Consider the following 20,751-nt stretch of genomic DNA (forward strand, 5'->3'; position numbering starts at 1 on the left):
GCTAGAGGTCAACAAGGTCTGCCGTCTCACAATTATCTGAGCATAAAATCAGACGTCAAATGTCGTCCATTCACTCGCGAGCGTGACGTCATTGCGGTGCAGCTGCTGGAGCGATACCTGGTGCTCTGGCTTTGCCCGTGGAGTTTGGTCTATGTCGCCGCTTTGCACAGACAACAAAAAATTTCCTGTTGGTTACATATTGTGACGTATTTGTAGAACCGAGAGGGAAGCTTGCTGTACATGGTACATGGTACCATGCACGGGAAGCTTCTCTCCCAGTACTCCTCGTACATAGTACATGGTACCTTATATGGGGAGTACATGGTAGTGCACAATAGTGTTCAGTTCTCCTCCTTCTGTACTTGTCTTGAGCGTTACCATGCATCATTAGAACCATAGCCATTCGTGTAAGTGTAACCACGGTAATGAACTTCACGCGAGTGAACTCCAGGGGACGAATCTAAGGAAGTTAACTCAATCCAGACTTCACTTCGAGGGTAACAAAACTTTGCAATATAGTGTAGCATTCCAGAGGGGAATTCGCAAAGTTTGCTGAAGCGAGTTTTGCTCATAGCTTGAACCCTTCGACCGTTAGAAAATTATAACCACGCACTAAACATGTGCAGCTCTACAGCACAGCTTTTTAAGCCAGCACCGGACAAACTCACGGTTCAGGTTGAGGTTGAGGAAGTCCCAGACATCCGACACCGAAGCGATAGTAATCAGCATGTTGAGTTTAGAAGAGTCTACCGTCTCGTGTGTTGGCGGGTTGCAGGAAGTTGAGATGTTGGAGGAGAATTTCCAGGCGTCCATGGTGACGTTGTGTCTAAAGTCCAGGGTGGGACATGGCTCGTCCCTTGATCGAAACTGGAGTTGGTAGGTGGCGTCAAACGCGTCCCGTCTCTTCAGGGTTGACCTGTGGGTGACCTCAGTGGGCATCTGTCTGTGAACGTCCGCTGCACTGGTGTGGCTTTCCCATTTGACAGCGCGCTTCGGGTCTTCCAACAGAAAGTCAACTTCGATGCTGAAAAAGAGCGCAAGAAGATTACGAGAAAATTCGACCCATATATGCCGACCTCGATATGGCTGGAAAACATCTCGGCATACAACGTCAAAAGGATGTGTAGTCAAGTAAACTCACCAAAATGAACAAATAAATTAGGCGCGATAAAATAAACAGTGACAAATAAATGGTTTATGAAGCGTAACAGTAAAAAGAGTATGTTTTGAGACGTCCAACCAAGTTTAGCGAGTAAAACATTAATATTCAAGAAAAACTGCTAGCCACCATTCCTCCTGAAAGAAAAAATAATAGCTGAAACTGGGGAATACACATGGGGACAAATATCGGGGAGTACTATATGTCCCATTTTCGTGATTGTTTTTCTTGGTGCAGCCTTCACTCTCATGTTGTCGTTAAGACAAAAACTTCCAGCCTTTCCACTGTGGTGAAGAAGGAAGACCTGGACAATAGAAAGCAATGGCCGGCCACAAGTCGGCAAGCCAGAGTGGAAAGGCTGCCGCCATCTATGAGCGATGGCGGTAACCAGATACGTGGCTTGACGTCGTCGCTCATAGATGGCGCTAGGTGTCCAGCGTTTTGTGTAGACATTTCTTTGCGGGGGACACGATCCTGGGGAAACTAGCCCTTAACAGCTCTGCTGTAAAAAAAATTATGTCTAAAACACACCCTTCCGAAATTGACTACTTTACGTCTATTCCCAGAACTTTTACAGAAACCACAGCAAACTGACACATAGTGTATGCTCTGTGCCACATTTCCTCACCCAACAGTTAAATAGAAACTAATAAAAAACTTTCAGCCTTTCCACGCTGCTGAAGAAGGAAAAGCAGCAGAGATGTAGCTTCTGTTCTCGGCGGTGGCTTTCCAGGCGAGCGATCTGCTCTTCTTTCGGAAGGAAATCTGAAGCGCTTGACGCAGTGGAACTTTAGGCGATAGCTGCCTCGCGGCAGTTGCGAAACCATTCGCGCTGCTGCGTACATCGCCACTCGTTCTGTTCTCGCTCTTCCTCCGAAGAAATGTTGCCGCAATCTATGAGCGACAGCAGCAAGCAGACTACTGGCAAACACAACACTCCAGACAGCTACCGCCATCTATGAGCGACGGCGGCAACCAGAGTGCTGTGTCGGCCACCGGTGTCGACATTTGTTTGGTACCGGACACGATCCTGGGGAAACCAACCCTTAACAGCTCTGCTGTAAAAAAAATTTTATACCCATTTCTGGAATTTGGTGCAACATCTGGAACTCGTTTAAGTGACAAATCAGTGAGGCTCCATGGACTGGAGCAAAGCTTACTTGTTGGGTGGAAGTGTGATGTTTCCATACAGGAGGAATTCTTGAGGTTCTGTACTGTCGTAGGCACTGTGTGACAGTTTGGCCGCTATGCTCACGGTTCCAGTCAGATCCTTGGAAGTGCCGACCGGCTTGGTTGACCAGGAGAGCTCTGTTCTTCTGAGCTTTTGCTCAAACAGGTGACTTGTGCTCGGATGCCACCAAGTGCTCTGCATCGGTTAGAAACGAGATTGCGTGATCTAACGCAGCTCAAACAAAAACAAACGTGTTTCTTGCCATAATGACAAAAATCTAAGGCAATTTTAAGAAATTTAAGAAAATAATTTGTCATAATAATAAAATAGAAAAGAGGACAAACACACACAGGGTCTCATTGTCTTCTCATAAATACTACACATAAAAGTAAATAAGTCACAGGGCTTATATAGCTTAGCAAATATTGCTTTTATCCAACCAATCCTAGAATACACTCGTGCTATCTGTAGGGTTTTGTGTTTCTAGATAAATCTGAAAAGCTCCAAAAAGCACTCGCCGGTGAAACTACTGTCTATTCGAATTTATCCGAAAAACTCTAGACATCGATATCCCAATAAAAAAAAAAAACAATGCTAAAAGCGGTTGTACAACAAAAAGTTATACAAGCTCGATCATGCTAACAAGGACTGATAAGCATAGAATGTGGGATAGGCCTTCTAAGAAAGAATAGAAGGGCGTCTGAACGGAAGTGCCTAATGAAGATTCTCCCTCATTTCTGACGCAGACCTTAAGGTGCACGACCGTGTGTTGGCACGCCCCGTGAATGGCCACTCTTTTGCATGCTCTGATCCCAGACCCTGGATGGCTCAGTTGGCAAAGCACTCGGCTCACAATCTCAATTCGAGTCGGATAACATCAATACCAGGTTACATGATGCAACCTTACGTGACTGACATTGTCATGAAACTGGATGTCACGTGGCCCCACAACCTCACTCTACGTCGTGTGACACCACTAAACTTGTGTCCGTGTCAGGGTAGCCCCACGCAGCTTAAAACATGCCACCTATTCTGCCTCCCGACCTTATCCTTAAGATACTACATGAATCTTTCGGACATTGAGCAGCAACTTACAAAGAAGCCCCAGTCCGACTGCTTCTTCTCCATCTTCTCCGAGAGGAGAGACAGGTGCCTGGCGACTTCCCCGGTACGCTTCCGAGATTCCTCGTCGAACCGCAGCGCCAAAGAGTGGTGCGACACCGTCAGGTTGTAGAGGGCGCTGCGCTTGGTCACGTCTCCCTTGACGTGCATCCAGTGTTCTCGGCTGAAGTTGGCAAATGCCTGCGGACAGGGATCGATTGATTGGCGGCGGTCGGTATCAATGTGCGAGTCAATGCTTTTTCGTACAGTAGAGAAAGTTGTGGCGGGCTTTTAATATCTCATAGACGCACCTAAGATTCTCGTATTATATTCTACAAATATTTCTATTGCAAATATTAAGAAAAAGCTAAATTTATTGTACGGTGACTTTACTCAAAGCCATAATAATTCTTTAAACAATGTTCGCCGTAAAACAGGGACAAGAAGAGAGGGACACAACATGTAGCGCTTTGTGTTGTATCCCTTTTTAATGGCGCATAGGTATTGTTTAAAGAACTATGTACCAACTAGCCCATCTCTCCATTTTAAACAATAAGGATGTAATCAAGAGATGTCGTGGGAAGTTTGTAATGCCAGTTTGCACAGGCGTTCCACATACTATGATATAATAGAAAGAGTGATGTACTAGTCTAGATCCTTTTTTGTGTATTATGCAGATTTATCTAGAAATAAGTATTCCGTCGTACATTAAAAACCAACAAAAAACAACAAGAGCTTTGGAATAATTCGCTATTGATATACAGCATGGTGCAGAATGACAATTCAAATTCGAATTGCAGCTTTTAACATTCCAGCAAATAAAATCTAGTCACAATGGGACAGGGCGTAAGATTAATACTGAAGAAAAGCAATCTTTCCAACAAGTAAAGCCCGCCCCACTTTTCCGACCTTTTATATTTTTACTGAACTATTGATCACATTTTTAATGGTAATCTAATGTAGCCTTCAGTGTAAACCAAACACCGAAAAAACCACTTTTAACAGCCCTGTTCCTAACAATCTACAGCTAGAAAAATCATCCATCACGCTCAACACTTGCACACTGAACACACTTTGCACATGACAACAAAACAAACGAAGTCTCAGTACAAGATAGACACCTCAGTAGAGGCAAAACGCGACCCAGGCTCTTACCAGAAGACGCTGCGTCGACTTCTCAACTTTGGTCAGGTTGACCTGGGTGAGCTGCCTCAACTTGGAGCTGAGCGAGTGCACAACGAGATCGACCTCCGTCTTGGGAGTGGTCACGTGACCCAGGGTGGTGTGTGACACCTTGTACTTGCCCACCGGAACCGCATTCTTTTGATGCAGCTGAACGTGAACCCACGCCGAACCGCCCTCCGTAAAGAACTCGTCTGCCACCATTTCCCGCAGAAACTCGTTGCTGCCTTGGGGGCCCCTGAGAGAAAGTGTGAATGATCGGAAAGGAAAGTCAAACCTGATCATGGGTTGTACAACTGCGTTCCCAGGAACCTCAGTTCCAAAATCTAGCCGACTCTCCCCGCCCCTAAGTGAAACTTTTTTTCAGTTTAAGTGCCATCTTAGCAGATCTGAGCCACCGCTGCAATAGGTGATGAAATATTTATGATCAAAATGTAGGTTAAAAACTTAACTTTTTGTTAACATCCAGAAGCAGAGCTTTCAGCCACCGTCATGTTCGAATTTAATATTTCACAAAGGTGAAGACAGCAAAGAAATCACACAGAAATATAAAGGGTAGAGGTGAGCGAAACTTCGAATAGTTTGCAAAAAGTGTTTCTTATTTGATTCGATTCGCAGTACACTTTTGCCATTCAAAGTAATTGAGTTTCTCGAATATTTGAAAATTATGAATAATGTCTTCAAATCTCTCAGATTTCTTGCGTCAAGCTTCACTGCTTTGCACTGGTGCTCTGGGGTCAAGCTTCTCCACATCGCACCGGTGTGTGCGTATAAAGCTTCACTGCTTTTCACCGGCGTGTTAGGAGAAACGGCTGACGTGTCAAAGCACCTCGGTTGGCTCGATGGTCGGATTGTAGGTCGGCTTTCTTTGGTTCGAATAGTTTCCTGGCTAGCGGACAACACTGTCAGGTGTAAGGGTTCGAGTGCGATGCCTTAGTTGCCCAGTGCCTGTCGAATGGGGGAAGTATGTGTTTGGTGCTATCTCCAAACTCTATGAAACAATGTATCCAGTCCACTTTTTGTGTCCACACCTCTCGAATGTTGCTTTGAAGTCTGCCTTGGTTCCGGTGGAGAGGGTGTTGACGATCCACTGGACTCCGTAGGAGTTGAACGGAGTTGCGAGTTTCAGCGCCCTCTCGTGGACTGCGACGGCGATCGTCTGACCCTTGGGAGCCTCATTTGAATCCTTTGTTGACTTGGCTCTTTTTTCTTGCTTTGACCTGACCTGTGAGGAATCCAGAATCTCATCATTGCTACAAACAAAACGGCATCTTCGAAAAACAGTTAAGTAATCAATGACATCAATACCTCTCTCAGTCAGTTTTGATGCATAGAGCTAAAGCACATGTTCAATTTTCAGTCCCATTTAAAATTAGCGAAGCAATTTTATTGTGAGTACTATTACTACGTAATTAGACTTTAAATACCAGTGACAGGGGTCCAAATATGCAGCATCAATACTTTGAGGAAAACATGCTATTGCAACAAGCTTGCATGCAACTTTCTTACGAAGTTAGATATAGACATAGAGACTCCATGAATTAAGCTGCTTGAGTCATTAATAACGATAGCATTGGAAAGTAACTACTAAATTGGGGTGAGCAAACAGTGGTTCAAATCGAATAGCAGTGTCCCCATTCCTAGCTTCATCACTGTAAAGAAAGCTGGCTTATTGTACCTTTTTTTTTTGCACTGTAGCAAGCTACGAATGACAGAGCACTATTCGATTCGAGCCACTCTTTGCACACCTCCATAACATTAAGCTTTCAGACTCTGAGCCTGTAAGTTTTCTTTCAAATTTCTTGTTTTCTAGTATAACCCTTGGTTCCTTGCTGTAGCTTTCCGATGGTTGACGAAAAACAAATGTGTGCACGGTGCTCGTTTCCTTCACGACACTCGAACCGTGAATTTATCGGTAAGGGATGAAATGCTGACAAAGACAAACACGTTCTAACCTCATATGTTAGAAGCATCTGCTGTTCTGGAGCAAATCCAAGCACAGCTTCGTTGATAGCAGAGACGCTTTTGTCGTCGTGCGTGACTGTTACTCTTTTAATTGCTGCCCTCAAAAAAGGTGACTTGGTGACAAACAGCTCCAGCTCCTTGCCGCTCACAACGCGAAGTGTGAGCCCATTGCTGGTTGTTGCACCTTCAGAAACACAAAAGCAAGGAGATCCACAATTTCAACTTGATGTTATTCATCATGCGTGGGAAGTGTGCGATAGAAAGGGAATTAGTTATCCTGCTATAGCAAAGCAAGATGAGACCATGAGAGCAAAACAAAAATAACTTATTGTCAGACAGACTTACCTTTAGCCTGAAGTTCAATTTTAAGTATGTCCTGCTGCGACGGTGAGGTGATATCGAGCACGTAACTTGTTATGTCACTGTAAACAAACAACATAAATGAGATCTTCTACAACATGTTCAGTGCTCTTATGAATTCAATTAAAAATTTGTTCAGAATCGTTTAGGGAAAAGTCGGGTTTATAGAACCAAAGAAATAAAAACAAGTCGGAAACATTTTTGACAACAACCACAAAGCAAACTGCGTCTTGATTGCAGCACCACCAAAATATAACTTTCGTATATATTTCGATTAGATCAGATGCTTCCATGATCAAAATGCCATTTTTTAATTTTCTGTATTTCTTATTCAAACATCCCGAACTTCGCAGCCTCGACCATATTTTCTGAATTTCATTTACTGTCGAGACCGGTTATAACAAAGTCGGTTATAACGAATTAGCGGCTACAGCGAAGCGATCACCATTTCCCATTCTCTTTTGCACTTCATTAACCGAAGTCAGTTACAGTAAAACCTCGTTATAACAAAACGGGATATAACAAACTAATGGATATAACAAAGCAATCATAATTCCCCTTGCTTGCTAATAGTGGGAAGAAATGGACATTGGCTATAACAAACTAATGGTTATAACAAAATAATTACGACCGCTCCTTCAACTTTGTTATAACGAGGTTTTACTGTATAACGAAATAGCGGATATAGCAAAGTGATTTTGGATTCCCGTTGACTTCGTTATAACCGGTCTTGACAGTACCATAGCTTTTCTTACACCGCAAATTGTTTCACAACTAAAGCATCGTCCAAAATGCAGATATAATGCCTATTAGTACAAAACTATGATCACATTCTGCTGAATTTGGATTGCCATACCTTTTCTTGCACCAGATGGTTCCACAACTAAATCCTTATTGAAAATGTGGAAACAATGCCTATATTAAATTAGTAGAAACCATTAACATGGATTAAGGTTATTTGAGTGATATAAGATTGCCAATTCAAAAAGAAAACATGAAACCTAATTAAGAAAAAGACAGCATTAAAAGAATAGGGACGACAACACATACCTACAACACATCAACATGCTCATCAAAAACTACATCTAAAATGTAATTTCTAAAATACTTTAAAAACATTTTTGCTGCATCAAAGGTAGCGAGTTTTTACGTACTATAAAACCCTTAATGTTCGCGAGCCCTCAATTTTCGCGAATTTCCCGAATTGAAGAATTCGCGAAATTTAAGGGCGCGCAAAAATTTCGGTTTTTAAGATTTTCAATGCAGGCGTCTGGAATTCGCGAAATTTAGTGGTCGCGATTATGTCATCTGTGACCGATTCGCAAAAAATAAGGGCCGCGAAAATAAAGGGTTTTACAGTATCATGTATAACTGATACGTAAATATGTATAAAAACAGGTTAAAGAAAGCGACTCACTTGCCGTAAGGCTTGAGCACGAGCTGCCAGTTGGCGTGGGCAGCCATTGGAAACCAGGGCTTCATGAGATGCGTCACGTTGGCGTAAGAGCGGTCGTGGCACAGCTGGAGCCCCGTCACCTGGCCAAGATGGCCGCCGGTGCACCAGTCGACATTGACGTGATCCACGTCCCAGTCCTCCATTTCTTGGAGGCGGTCGTGCTTGATCAGCTGGTTGGTGCGTCTAGTGGGGTGCATACAGCCCGTGGTGAGAGAAGGGGTCATAACCTGAGTCACACTTCCATAAATCTATAATAAACCAGCCTCTCGCATGCACATGGCGTAATACTGTCTGCATTACTCCCCCTCTGGGGGGAGTAATGCTGACTGCAAGTCAGCACCTACACCTCGACGCTTGCTGCTGCAGCCCTTGACGTTCGCTGCTGCTTTATCGACGCTCGTTCTTCTTTGTTTCTGGCACAAATTCACTGACTAAACCTTCCTCTTTAGTTCTACATTTGTCTATCCTTTTTCATTCGAGACAATATGGTTCATACTTTCATAGATTTCTTGCTGAACTACTATTTACTATGCAAGAGGCTCATTTAACATGCACACAATCGCTTAGATAATGCAAGTATCGACATATTCAGCGACTTTTTATGTTCCAGAAGCAAGCCCTCTGCGACTTGAGTGTATGTTTTGGTTTCTATGAGTCTCCTCTGGTGTTTATTTCGCTCCAGCTATTGTTGTTCCTCATCCAGACTGTATGTGCACTAAAATAAAGAACTGCTGATTGTTTTGGAGTAAACAAGATAAATATTGTTATTATTGCTTTTCAAAACTGAAGTGTAACTTTCTTACATAAAAAACTGGTATAGCAAAGACACAGTAGGTTTGTAAAAACTGGTACAAGAGGTATTTGGGTTACTAGTACTGAGTCGTGAAGATACTGATAATATATTAGTGAAGATTTTTCCTGACTGAATAGTAGATACCTCATAGAGGTCAGTAGACTTTGAACGTAAATGACTAGGGCATTATAGGCATTTGGGGCACTAGTACTCATTAGTGAAGATACTGATACTATATAGTGAAGACTTTTCTGACCGAATAGTAAACACCTCATAGAGGTCAATACACTTCATATGTAAATGACTCGCTATACGTAAATAGCAATTGATTCGTAGCAAACTGCTGTTTAACACAGAAACTCAATCTAAATGACATTACTGCAGAGTATGTGAAATTTTAAATTATCAATACTATTTGTGGGTTAAAGGGAAGATGGGGCACTTCTACATTTGAGAAAAAACGCTTGAATTGCGTTCATTTGGCCTTTAGAATAACAGATATCAAAATTATATTTCAATGCGATGCGCCGGAGAGCCACAAGAGCAATTTGAAAATAGGACTGAAGCCCCGCCTCCCTAGCCTTGGGCAGCCAAAAGAGGCGTCGATGACGTCACGGACAGCGACTGTCTTTCGCGTTTTTCTTGCATTTAACAATACTTACGCACCAAATGGTTTGGGTATTCGGGTTCACGGGGTAAAAATATACTAGAATTCACTTCTAACTCATTTTTTCCAAGAAGCTCCGTAGCTTCCCTTTAAATCGACCTTAATCGTTCTAAAACTTAGCCAGGTGCATGCACATAGTTGACTTACACAAGCTGCAGTAACTTCTGTTCCTTCCTCGGGATTTCGAGTTCGACTTTCATCTTCCCGTTTCGGAGTGCGAGCCCTCCCCGCAGCTGTGTCGTGGTGTAGGCCGAGCTGTTGGCCTGGACTCCGACGCGCGTCTTGGTGGGGAAGTCCAGCAACATCCGGTTCAGGAAGGTCAAAGCACCGCTGGACACGATGGAAAAACGAGCCAAGAAACATAGCGTTAAAAACACGGTTCACGGTTTTTGGACACTTCATACAATTATTTTTAAATAATTGGCGACTATCTTTATCTATAATCAAAGTCATATAAATGCATGAAATGCAATATTTAAAAAAGAGGGAATGTTTACATTTGTTCAGACGACATTAAACAGTTGTTTCAAGGAGCGAAGGAGAACCTATATTTTGATCAATTTTATAGCAAAATTTAGTGGGAAGACTCACTTGGTGCATGGGTCACGTGACGTCAATTTTCCCACTCGATTTACGGGGCAAATTGAATTAGTGTATAGGTCACACAACGTCAATGTTCTTGCTAAATTTAGTGGGAAATGCACACGGAAGGGTAGGGATGGACGGACAAAACTTTGGGATTGAAGGGTTCCATTAAAAAGTGTTTCATACTTTAAAAACGCAGATGAAAGATACCTACCTAGGATGAATGTGAGCCTTGTAGGCACCATCTTCGGCGAGCTTTGCACCACTCCTCACCGAAGTCACCAGCGTGGCACTGGTGGTCCAGTTGAGAGGTAGCCCGATCAGCGTTGGCACCTGGTGGTGGCCCTCGATGATTCTGATGGTGCGCGTCAGGTCGAACCGCACTCCTTTCTTCAGGAGCTGCGGTAGGGGTGCCTGCGGCACCAGCGAGCTCATGAGCCCTGCCAGGATCTCACCGTAGCTGGCGAACAACAGATCAGAGCCTGGAGGGACGAGAAACACGGTGACGACGCTGAGCGATCTCTGGGAGCGTGACTGCTTGTCGTAGCGCATTGCATGTCACGATAGTGGATTAAGCATAGGGATGAATGCATCTGTCTTATAATAAACACGACAGGTATTTGAGAGCTAGCGTTGCTTAGTAAGTGGTCAGGGTGACCTTACGCATGGTGTTACAGCGTAACTGTTCATACCAGAAGCTGAAAAGGTGCGAATATTAGGAACTTCTAAGAGTTTGCAAACGGTGTTCGCTATTTGACTCGATTCATGATTCAATTACAAGTAATGCCTTCAGGACACGCCAATTTCTCGAATTAAGCTTGCATTTGTGTCAAGCTTCACTGTTCTGCATTGGCATGCTCAGAGAAAAACTGACGCAGAGAAGCATTCTGGCTGGTTCTGGTTACGGTTATATTCAGCCCTTATTTTAAAGGAAAGTACGGGGGAAATAATGTCAACTTATATTTAAATAAGTATGGTTGTCATTGCTCCACTTGCCACTTAACTTTCTTTTATCTGGCTCATCCTAATCAGGGACTTCTTTCTATTTAAAACAAGTATGAAATGTTTCTGATGCAATAAAACTGTTCTTTTGCATGAGAATGTTTGCAGAAGAAAAGTGTAGTTGTAGATAGAGTCGACCCTCATTAAGTCAAACTTGGGGGAGGACAAACTTTTGTTTGAATAAAACAAAGCTTGAATAATCAGGAGTTTCCTCCCATAGAGACGCATAGGATGGAACCTGCATGTTAGTTTGAATTATCCGAAAGTTTGAATTGAGAGAGTTTGAATTAATGAGAGTCAACTGTATTAGAGTATCAATGCTCAGTTCAGATAAAATGCCAAATATACTGCAAACGACTCAATCTTTGCGAGAACCTAATTTTTGCAAATTTTATGTCCTGTAAATCATCGCCAAGAACTGATGCCATGAACATGTTAACCCAGGGTGACGATTCCATAGTGTACGACTCCCAATCGCTATATTTTGTGCTCGTAAAATATTTCCAAGAGCCGCTATTCACAAAATTCGTGAACTGTTGTGCCCAAAAAATTAAAGCCATGTACAGCACTCATTCAAGTCCCCAGTAGTGTTGCCAGAAATATTTGGGGGGGGGGAGCCTGAGGTGACTGAGATGTCCATGGTTGAGGTACGGAGGGGGGGAGGGGGGGTCAAAATGGATGTGCATATTATAGGGTCGGCTGGATATCAGGGGGGTGGGGGGTGAAGCCCCATGAGCCTCCCCCCTGAATACGCCACTGCATTTCGCAGCCAAACATTTTACATTTGCATAGCTCTTGTATAAAAGGACTCGTTTTGTGGCTCACCAAACATGTTGAGACTGGCCACGGGAGCTAGAGGAAGATTGGCGATGGGCGGTAGGACCTCCAGGATCTTCTTGAGGCCGGCGCGCAGCTTGGGAAAGCGTGCGAGCGGACCTCGAGGCATTGAGCCAGCCCCCAGCTGGAGGCTCACAATTTCTTCTATGGCGTCCCAGTCAACCTTCCACTGTCCTCCCTCCAGCTTGCCAAAGTTCATTATGACGTGGTCCAGCTCTAAAGAACCAAAAGGAGTGACTTAATGACTCCATAGACTATTCTACTACGGTAAGGAGAGAGGGGCAGTCTGGCAGTGCGGCCCACTGCAACTGCCCCAACGATCTACCCTGCCGAATCGGTCGAAATGCGCGTGGAGGACGGCCAGTTTGTCGTCTGCTATCGGGTCGGGTACGTGTCCTTTACCTCTTTCATTTTGAAGACTCCGTTAAAATGGCTGGATTTTATGTAGATGGCAGTGCAGTCGAACAAAATGGCGCTGCCGGGAGAGCCCTTAGTGAAATGGTCTATAGTCACTGAGACAGTGAGAACACCTTTCGAACGCCTGGCTTCCCGTATGTGCTTCGTGCCTTCCACCCTGCTCCGGCTGCGTGCCCGCAGTGCAGGTGTACAAGAAACCGAAGCGTTGTCAAAGATGGGAATCTCGTGCTGGAGGCAGGACAACTGAGGCTGCTCCCTGCTGTTCTCAACTTGTCAGTGACTATAGTCTATTGCAGGTTAAGAATAGCAAGACAAAGCCCTTCCACAATGCCACCCAGTCTTTCCACTTAGCAGAGTGAACGCTCGAGAGGAGGTCAGCGGAGAGGAGGAAGCGACTAATCGTGGCAAGCGGAGAGCTTTGTGGAAGAGAACTGGTCCCGCTATTCTTAACCTGCGACAGACTACATGAAGCTTTGTGTCGACCAGAAGTGGCGTGACACGTTCAATACCAAAAATAATGCCAGCACTGAAAGCAATTAAGAAATCCAAAGCGTGTGCAAAGACTGAAAACAGATAAAAGCTACTTGCTCAGCATGTTTAAAAAAAGATTTACATATTTGCATTTGATGGTATTCATCACCACGCTTGTGTAATAGTAGCCACACACCTTTCTTCCATAGAGAGACGTAAGAAAAACAAATAGTTTGTCAGACACTAGTCTCATCTGTAATTTTGTGCCAGTCGAAACGTGTGCGAGGCGGCCAATTTGTACATGTTGTGGTGCGTCTGCTCAGTTGCTTTCTAGCGGAGCATATGAATGTTCGAGGAGAAGTGCTATCCCTAGGAGAAATGAGCAGCATTCACTTCGGACGCTGGAATTTTGTGCCTGTGCGTAAGCCTACCCCAATTTTGAGCATCAAAATAAACGAAGATTGTGACAATTAAAACAATCAATAGTAAAAAAAAAAAGTAAAGTTGTGCTTTGCATGAAACTATATGACATGATACCAAGAATGTAAAAGGAAAAGAAGACAAAAATAGCAATCTCTATTCAAGAGCTTCAAGATGGAGCTTGAAACGTTTACCTTTGAAAAAAACCGAGACGTCCGCAAACCGAAACTCGTTGCCAAACAGTTGCAAACTAATGTTGCTGGAGAGGTCCGAGATGAGGTTCTTCCATCCTCCGTATACCTGGTCCGACACCGCTTTCACGGCAAAGTCCTTCAACTCCGACGGCAAGAACGGGAGCTCGACACGTCTCTCGAATGTGCAACGATTGGACCTTCGGTGTTTCCTGTTGCTCAGAACAGTGTGCCGAAGGGCCTTGTAGAATTTTTCACCGGGGCTTAAATTCAAAGAAAAAAAACAAAGCAGAAAATGAAGTTAGGAATCTTTCTTTTTCCTTTTTTGTGCCAGTTATAGAACGCGATACTCTGCTCCGTGCTCAGAAAACCTTCTTCGGAAATCAAGCATAAAAAATTTCTATATAACGAGAAACTGCATTTTTAAATCGCTTTTTCAAAATCAACAGGCAGTACAGAGCTACAATACCTCAGGACAATAATCAACTGCACTATATAAAACAGAATAAACAAGGCCTATAAGCACCACAGTATGTAGTGCAGTACTGATTCATTCACCCGTTGTTCCAGTTGCACATGTGCACAAATAAGGGTTGCAGGTTTTCTAATGGTGCAGTCAGGGCCGTAACCAGGGGGGGGGGAATAGGGGGTTCTGACCCCCCCCGAAATTTTTTTCTGTGTATGGCCCTGTTCGGTGCACTGGCAACCAGCCGATTTTAATCTCCACCTCTGCGCACGCGCAGTGGCGCCGGTCGGCTACCGGGTACCAATCCGGGACCGGATCTCCGGTTTGCTGTAACTCTCCATTATATGCCACCGATGCACATGATTCATAGGCGAAAATAAGACAATAGACACTTTCAAAATGGCCGCCATTGTCCCCGAAAACCCCCCCCGAATTTTTTTTCTGGGTACGGCCCTGGGTGCAGTTATAGGTGAGCTTTATTACTCGTTGCTTACAATTATTTCTTTTTTAGCTTCAAAACAAATTAACTTGCATTCTTCAAACTCCGCCAAAAATGGGAAATACTTTTTTCTCTACGGCATTACCCATAAGTAAGACGATCTGCCTCAGTGATGCGAGGTTAAAATTGTGGGCAGTAATTTATCTTGTGTCGTTGTTACGTACATGATATAATTTGTAGCAAAGCTAAACAGATATACCTTTTAACATGAAAGTGATGAAGATATGGGCGAGGTTCAGAAAAGGATTGTTATCATTTCCAGTGTATCTGCCAGCACAGATAAGAAACAATATAGACCTCGCTATATTTTGCACACTAGGTTTAAGACGCTGCAGGGATAAATGAGTAGAAATAAAGCATGAAAAAACCTACATTACATCTTGGAAACGCCGTTCAGTCGTCCCGTTGGCAAGCATGAGGAGTGACGCTCTTGCTTCGGTCGGCATCCAGTCCAGAAAGTCCGACACGATGTAGTCCATCAGGTTGGAAGTCACCTCTTCCCCTTCCAAGGAGTTTTGGATCATCTTTCCGAACTTCCATCGATCCGGCTCTCTCGTGAGCAGCTTGTAGACGGCTACACGGAGCTCCAGCGGCTTTTTCGGGTCACTCAAGATTGTTTTGAGTGCCGACAAAGTGTCGTAGTTCAGGTGAAACTCGCGAAGAGCCTGAGGATGCATTGTGCAAAATGTTCACTTTCCGTAGCTAACTATATTACATGTCAGAACATAAAATAACCCAGTTTAGATGGACTGAAATAGTCATGGGTTTAACTGGCAATCGAAACTCGCTAGTTAAAGGTAGCAACATAATTACATCGCCGTTTATGCAATAAGAAATCGGAAAGAATATGATGAAGAAAAAGAAATGTTACGGTAACGAATAAAAATGAACTCAATCAAAGCGCAGATCATTGAGGGCTATTTTTCTACGCTAACATGTCAAATAATACATAAAGCGAAAGACGGGGGGGGGATGACCTCTTGAATTTTCAATATTTCTAACATAACAAAATAAGAAAACACAAAGAAATGTACAGTTTTCCCCATATTTCTTTCTGGCACCTCCTAACGTCGTTTATATGTTTTCCCCACTTCTCAGTGCATGCAGTAAGTAATAGTATTTGTAACTTTTGAAATCGCAACAGACTCGGAGACTGAATAGTAAAGCATCACCTCAATGGCAAACACGGCGACAGGGCCAGGGTTCTCGTGGTTCTGGGCGCAGTTCAGAAGCTGTCCCGTGATATTGGGGTACACGGACTGCGCTGCCATTCCCGCATTTCCGATGGTCTAAAAGGTTATGCCAGAAGAAAAAAAATATTAGCCACCGTGATCTTACCATTAAAGCTTGAATTATGCAGAATGTGGACTTGAGGGGCTGTTATATCACGTGATATTTTCATACTAAATATAGCGAATGGTGGTCACGTGGTACCAACCCTGCAACACCAACAAACACCTATGTCACAATGTCATGCGACATCACTGGATGTCACGGCGTCACAAGACGTGACAATGTGACATGAAATTCAGGGGTGGGGCAAACCAAACTGGGTTTGGAGCAATTTCTGGAGCAGAAAAATCCGCATTTTCGAGCAGCTTAGGAGCAGAAGGCCTAGATTTTAGGAAAACTTAGGAGCAGAAAAACCTGAAATTTAAAGCACTAAAGTGTAAAAAACAACAAATAAACATATTTTGGAGCACTTTAGGAGTAATTGTGACATCATTTTAAGAAAGCCTCTTAGCCAGTTGTACCATAAGTTACAATTCAAGCAAAACTAGGCCTGTCTGCAAGTGTTGAAAATGATTGAATAGAACTTTACTGTGAGATATCTGAAATTCTACCCAGAAATATATTTTATTTTAGGAACAAATTTAGATTAAAAATGAGGAGGCACCATCTGGCAACATAAACGTTACATGCTACGTTGCATCATACATTTAGCATGTACGATGTATGATGCAACGGTATGATGGCTAGAATGTATGATACATCTAATCCATCGGATGGATGGACGGACAGATACGGCTCGGGTGGCAGCTTGCGCCACCTGGCCATGTTATAGCCAAGGTTGTCGACCAAGCTTCAACCTTCTGCTAAATCTAGCATCACATGATCTTTGCAACAGCGTGGTGAAGTTTCACTCCACTTCACGCTTTTGGCGCAGAAAACTGTGAATGCATCAAAATGGCGCAACTGTCCCACCCCTGCAAATTATGTGGTCATTAGACACTTTGACATCAGATTACGCAGTCCTGTAACACCGACATTAATGCTTACGATCACATAAAACCATCACCTCATGATTCGTGACCACGTAACCCATAATGGCACAAGCCGTGTGACCACACGTCCCATAGAGTGGCACCAACCACATGATCGTTTTGAGCCCATGCTATCATGTTTTGGTTACAATGCTTTCTGATGCTTTAGGCTTAGGAATTAGATCATAAAAGCATTCTGCTTTAAAGGATTGAAAATCCTACCAAAATGTTTCTACAACTACAACTCCTACAAACCTAACAAAATAGAAAGAGCTTTTCAAGGTTTACCTTGAGCATCATGACAAGGTGGTGAACTCTTGAAGCCACGGTTGATGTCGACGGCAGTGCCATGCTGGACATGTGACATCTCTCACCGATGTAACTTGTGACATGTTTAAGCACCTTTCCAAATACGAGTGGTACCTGGAATCGAACATAAGGGCCGGCCTTTGTCAGAAAGATGCTGCAATGCTTTCCTCACGTATTTCTGAAGCACAAACACAGCTAGACGTAAAACGCTAAGGTGACCCTCATACGATAAGTGTAGTGCTTGACCAAATACTGCAAGTCAAAATTTCCAAACAACTAAAAATGCTTCAGAAAACCTGTTTTGTGAATTCCAGATAAGGTGCTATGGACAGAAAAAGTAACTGACATTTGAAGAACATCAAACCTCCGATGACACATAATCTTTCTTTCATTTCAGTCAAATAGCCATGCAAGCTTCATAAACATTATGAGTATGCAACACATTTCAATTGGATAATATAAATCTACCACGGAAGTAGAATGGCTATTGTTACAACATTAAATTTTGTAGTCATTACTACTGCAGAATCTGTGTTACCAGTTGTACTGGACTTACCATTACAAACTGATTTTAAAATTTATTTTCCAAAATTAGCCAGCTAATTTTAAGGGTGATTGTGCTTATCTATAAGAGGTCACTTATATGAGTTGATGTTGCAGTTGACCTACCTAACCTAATGTTTGCTCAAAGATATGGCATTAAGTCCCGAGACCATTGGGCTGATAATAACAGCCACAACTTACGGCACTTCCAATGACATAGTTCTCCTTGTGCTTCTTCATCATGCGTCCCAAAAGCAGCCAGCACATTGTCTTGTCTGTGGATTTGCAGATTTCCTGAAATTTAAGCCACAATTTTAACTTGTTTATCAACTGTTCAACTTGAAAAGAGAAAAATCTAGAAAAGGGTGGCAAACACAAATGTTTGGTGCACTCCTTTTTAAATACAAGTACAAATGGAAGGAGAAAAAAGAAGAAAAATTTATATTGTGGAAAGTCTTGTATGTGAAAAGGTATCTAGCATTGTCTTGTAGCCTTAATTTTTCCCAGAAAAACTGGAACTTTTTTTTTTATTATAGATGCTGTAAAAGTGCTTCTTTCCCAGAAAAACTCCAGTTTTTCCCAGAAAAACTGGAACTTTTTTTTTATTATAGATGCTGTAAAAGTGCCTTTTTCCAGAGACTTCTCTGAAAGACTTACAAAGAGGCATAAGAAGGACTTCACCTTTTTCTCAGATTGTCAAAAGATTATGGGTGGGAGACTTCCACTGAGACCAACTTTCTTGCTTATTAATCGAGACTTTAGCAAATCACCAGACAGGCTAAGACTCAGTGCACTTGTCTTCAGCTACTACTCAACGACACAGAAAGCCAAAGAAAGTTGCAGTTTTTGTGTCGAAATATCTAGTCATTATATTCAACAAGTCACTATATGAAGGCGACGTGTCAATAGATTGGAGGATGGCCAGAGTTAAACTGCTACATAAAACTGGAAAACAAAGAGCTGATTACTAATTATAGACCTATCTCATTAACTTGTTCTGTCTGCAAACACATTAAACCCGTTATTAATAAACACATTTTTTTAATTTCTCAAAACGCGTAACGTGCAGTCGAGCGGCCAACATGGCTTCAGACGAGGATTTTTCACAACGACTCAATCGCTTGAGACAGTTCATGACCTTCCCTCTGCCCTGAAGAAGAAAAGTCAGGTAGATGTCATCTTTGTCGATTTCGCGAAAGCATTCAATAAAGTGTCACATGCAAAGCTCCTACAAAAATTGATTAAGTACTCAAAAAATAATTAAGTTATTGGTTGGATACAGGTTTACCTAACAAACCACTACCAATAAATAATGAGGGCTCTTCCCTACTTTCAGAGCACTCTGGCGTCCCCCAGGGATCGGTACTTGCGCCTTTGTTCTTGCTATTTATCAACAATATTCCTGACGAGATTTCTGTCAAAATACCTCTTTACGCCGACGATTGTGTGCTGTATAATGAAGTCAAGTGTGTTGATGACCAAATTAAGCTTAACAATGATTTAAACAAGATTTTGAAATGGTGTGAAACATGGAAAATGTGTATAAATTATGACAAAAGTGTTTGTATGTCAGTCACTAATAAAAAAAATGAAAGCTGTTTACAACTCCCTGTAACGCCGAATTAGAGCGCAGCTCTTGAGGAGGGAGGGAAGGCGTGGAGGGGGGGGGGGGTCACGTGACCAAGGGGCCAGGCCACGTGACCTTGAGGTGACCTTCGGGGTCACGTGACCGGGGGCCGTCACGTGACCTGGGGGCGGTCACGTGACCTGGGGAGGGGGTCACGTGACCGGGGGGGGGGGGGGGGGGGGGGTCACGTGACCTTGCGGTTACGCCGACGCCGCTCAAGCCGGAAACGGGCGCCTAAGAGCTGCGCTCTAAAAAGCCACTTTCATTCTCCTATCACATCAACGAACATATCCTAAGTGAAGTTACAAAATTCAAATATCTGGGTCACTGGATCAGTTCCGATCTTAGATGGGACAAACAGATCAATTTACCGTAATTTCCTCTAATGCCCTCCGTAGAATATTTTTTTCTCAGACGAACACTAAAATAAGTTACTTCAGATACTTGACTCCTGGCGTACAATACTCTTAGCCGACTAACCCTGTATGCAAACATTATTTGGGACCCATTTACACAGGTAGAAATTAATCGCATACAACGAATACAAAACAAAGCTGTCAGATTCATTTTTAATGCCTATAAGAAGGCATCCACTTCCGAGCTTAGCAAACAGCTTGGGTTTGTACCGGTTCAAGAACAAAACCGTGCATGCAGATTTCAATTTTTATTTCAATTAATTAAGGGGAAGTATAAAATTAACATTGACGAATATATCACTTTCTCTACTGCTTAGGTACACCTGAGGAAGAACCCAATTTAGCATTGCACCTTACCAATTGCGCATCAACAGTTTCAAATTCTCCCTTTTTAATGGCCTTCCTTACGAAATTATTAACCACGACTCTGTAAGTGCATTTGTTTCTGCTTTGTGTTCTGAATGAGTAACTCTTTGGTACTTTAACGCTTTGTTTTATGTTACTTTCCGCCCTGCTATGATCCCTGATATGGATCAGCAGTATTTGTAAATAAAGTTCACAAACTCACAAAGACTTCATCCATGTAACGAGGGTCGTTGATGCGTAGAAAACTCCAGGAGTGAAAGGCCAGGGGCAGGTAGGCGTCGCTCACGTGACCGTGAGTTACGAGGTGCCGAAACGCTCGCAACGTCGGGAAGTTGTTGCTCTGTATCAGCGCGTCCTGGAGAAAGGACATGGCCAAGGACTGCAAGAGAAATGATCAGAGAGCACTGTTTACGGTCTAGATGTCGCCCCATCCATCCTCCTCGATGCGAAAATGAACCCGAGAGACCAATGCAACAGCACGCTG

General features: G+C 43.1%; 1 protein-coding gene across 1 annotated transcript in view; it reads right to left on the minus strand.

Moving 5' to 3' along the window:
* The window catches only part of LOC8028373, a 46,164-nt gene that overhangs the window by 18,272 nt on the left and 7,141 nt on the right, over positions 1–20,751 (minus strand). Inside the window, exons 10-26 of the mRNA XM_040209084.3 lie at positions 20,470–20,646; positions 18,060–18,152; positions 17,295–17,429; positions 15,915–16,031; positions 15,115–15,407; positions 13,781–14,040; positions 12,267–12,494; positions 10,654–10,921; positions 10,002–10,184; positions 8,356–8,577; positions 6,924–7,000; positions 6,569–6,762; positions 5,645–5,838; positions 4,587–4,851; positions 3,426–3,632; positions 2,320–2,525; positions 669–1,024 (exon numbers count right to left, since the gene is read on the minus strand). Of these exons, the coding sequence (XP_040065018.2) occupies positions 669–1,024; positions 2,320–2,525; positions 3,426–3,632; positions 4,587–4,851; positions 5,645–5,838; positions 6,569–6,762; positions 6,924–7,000; positions 8,356–8,577; positions 10,002–10,184; positions 10,654–10,921; positions 12,267–12,494; positions 13,781–14,040; positions 15,115–15,407; positions 15,915–16,031; positions 17,295–17,429; positions 18,060–18,152; positions 20,470–20,646 (3,475 nt within the window). The remainder of the gene's footprint in view (positions 1–668; positions 1,025–2,319; positions 2,526–3,425; positions 3,633–4,586; positions 4,852–5,644; positions 5,839–6,568; positions 6,763–6,923; positions 7,001–8,355; positions 8,578–10,001; positions 10,185–10,653; positions 10,922–12,266; positions 12,495–13,780; positions 14,041–15,114; positions 15,408–15,914; positions 16,032–17,294; positions 17,430–18,059; positions 18,153–20,469; positions 20,647–20,751) is intronic.

This window comes from Ixodes scapularis, unplaced genomic scaffold, assembly GCF_016920785.2.
Source record: "Ixodes scapularis isolate PalLabHiFi unplaced genomic scaffold, ASM1692078v2 PGA_scaffold12__126_contigs__length_90152505, whole genome shotgun sequence".
Lineage (NCBI taxonomy): Eukaryota > Metazoa > Arthropoda > Arachnida > Ixodida > Ixodidae > Ixodes > Ixodes scapularis.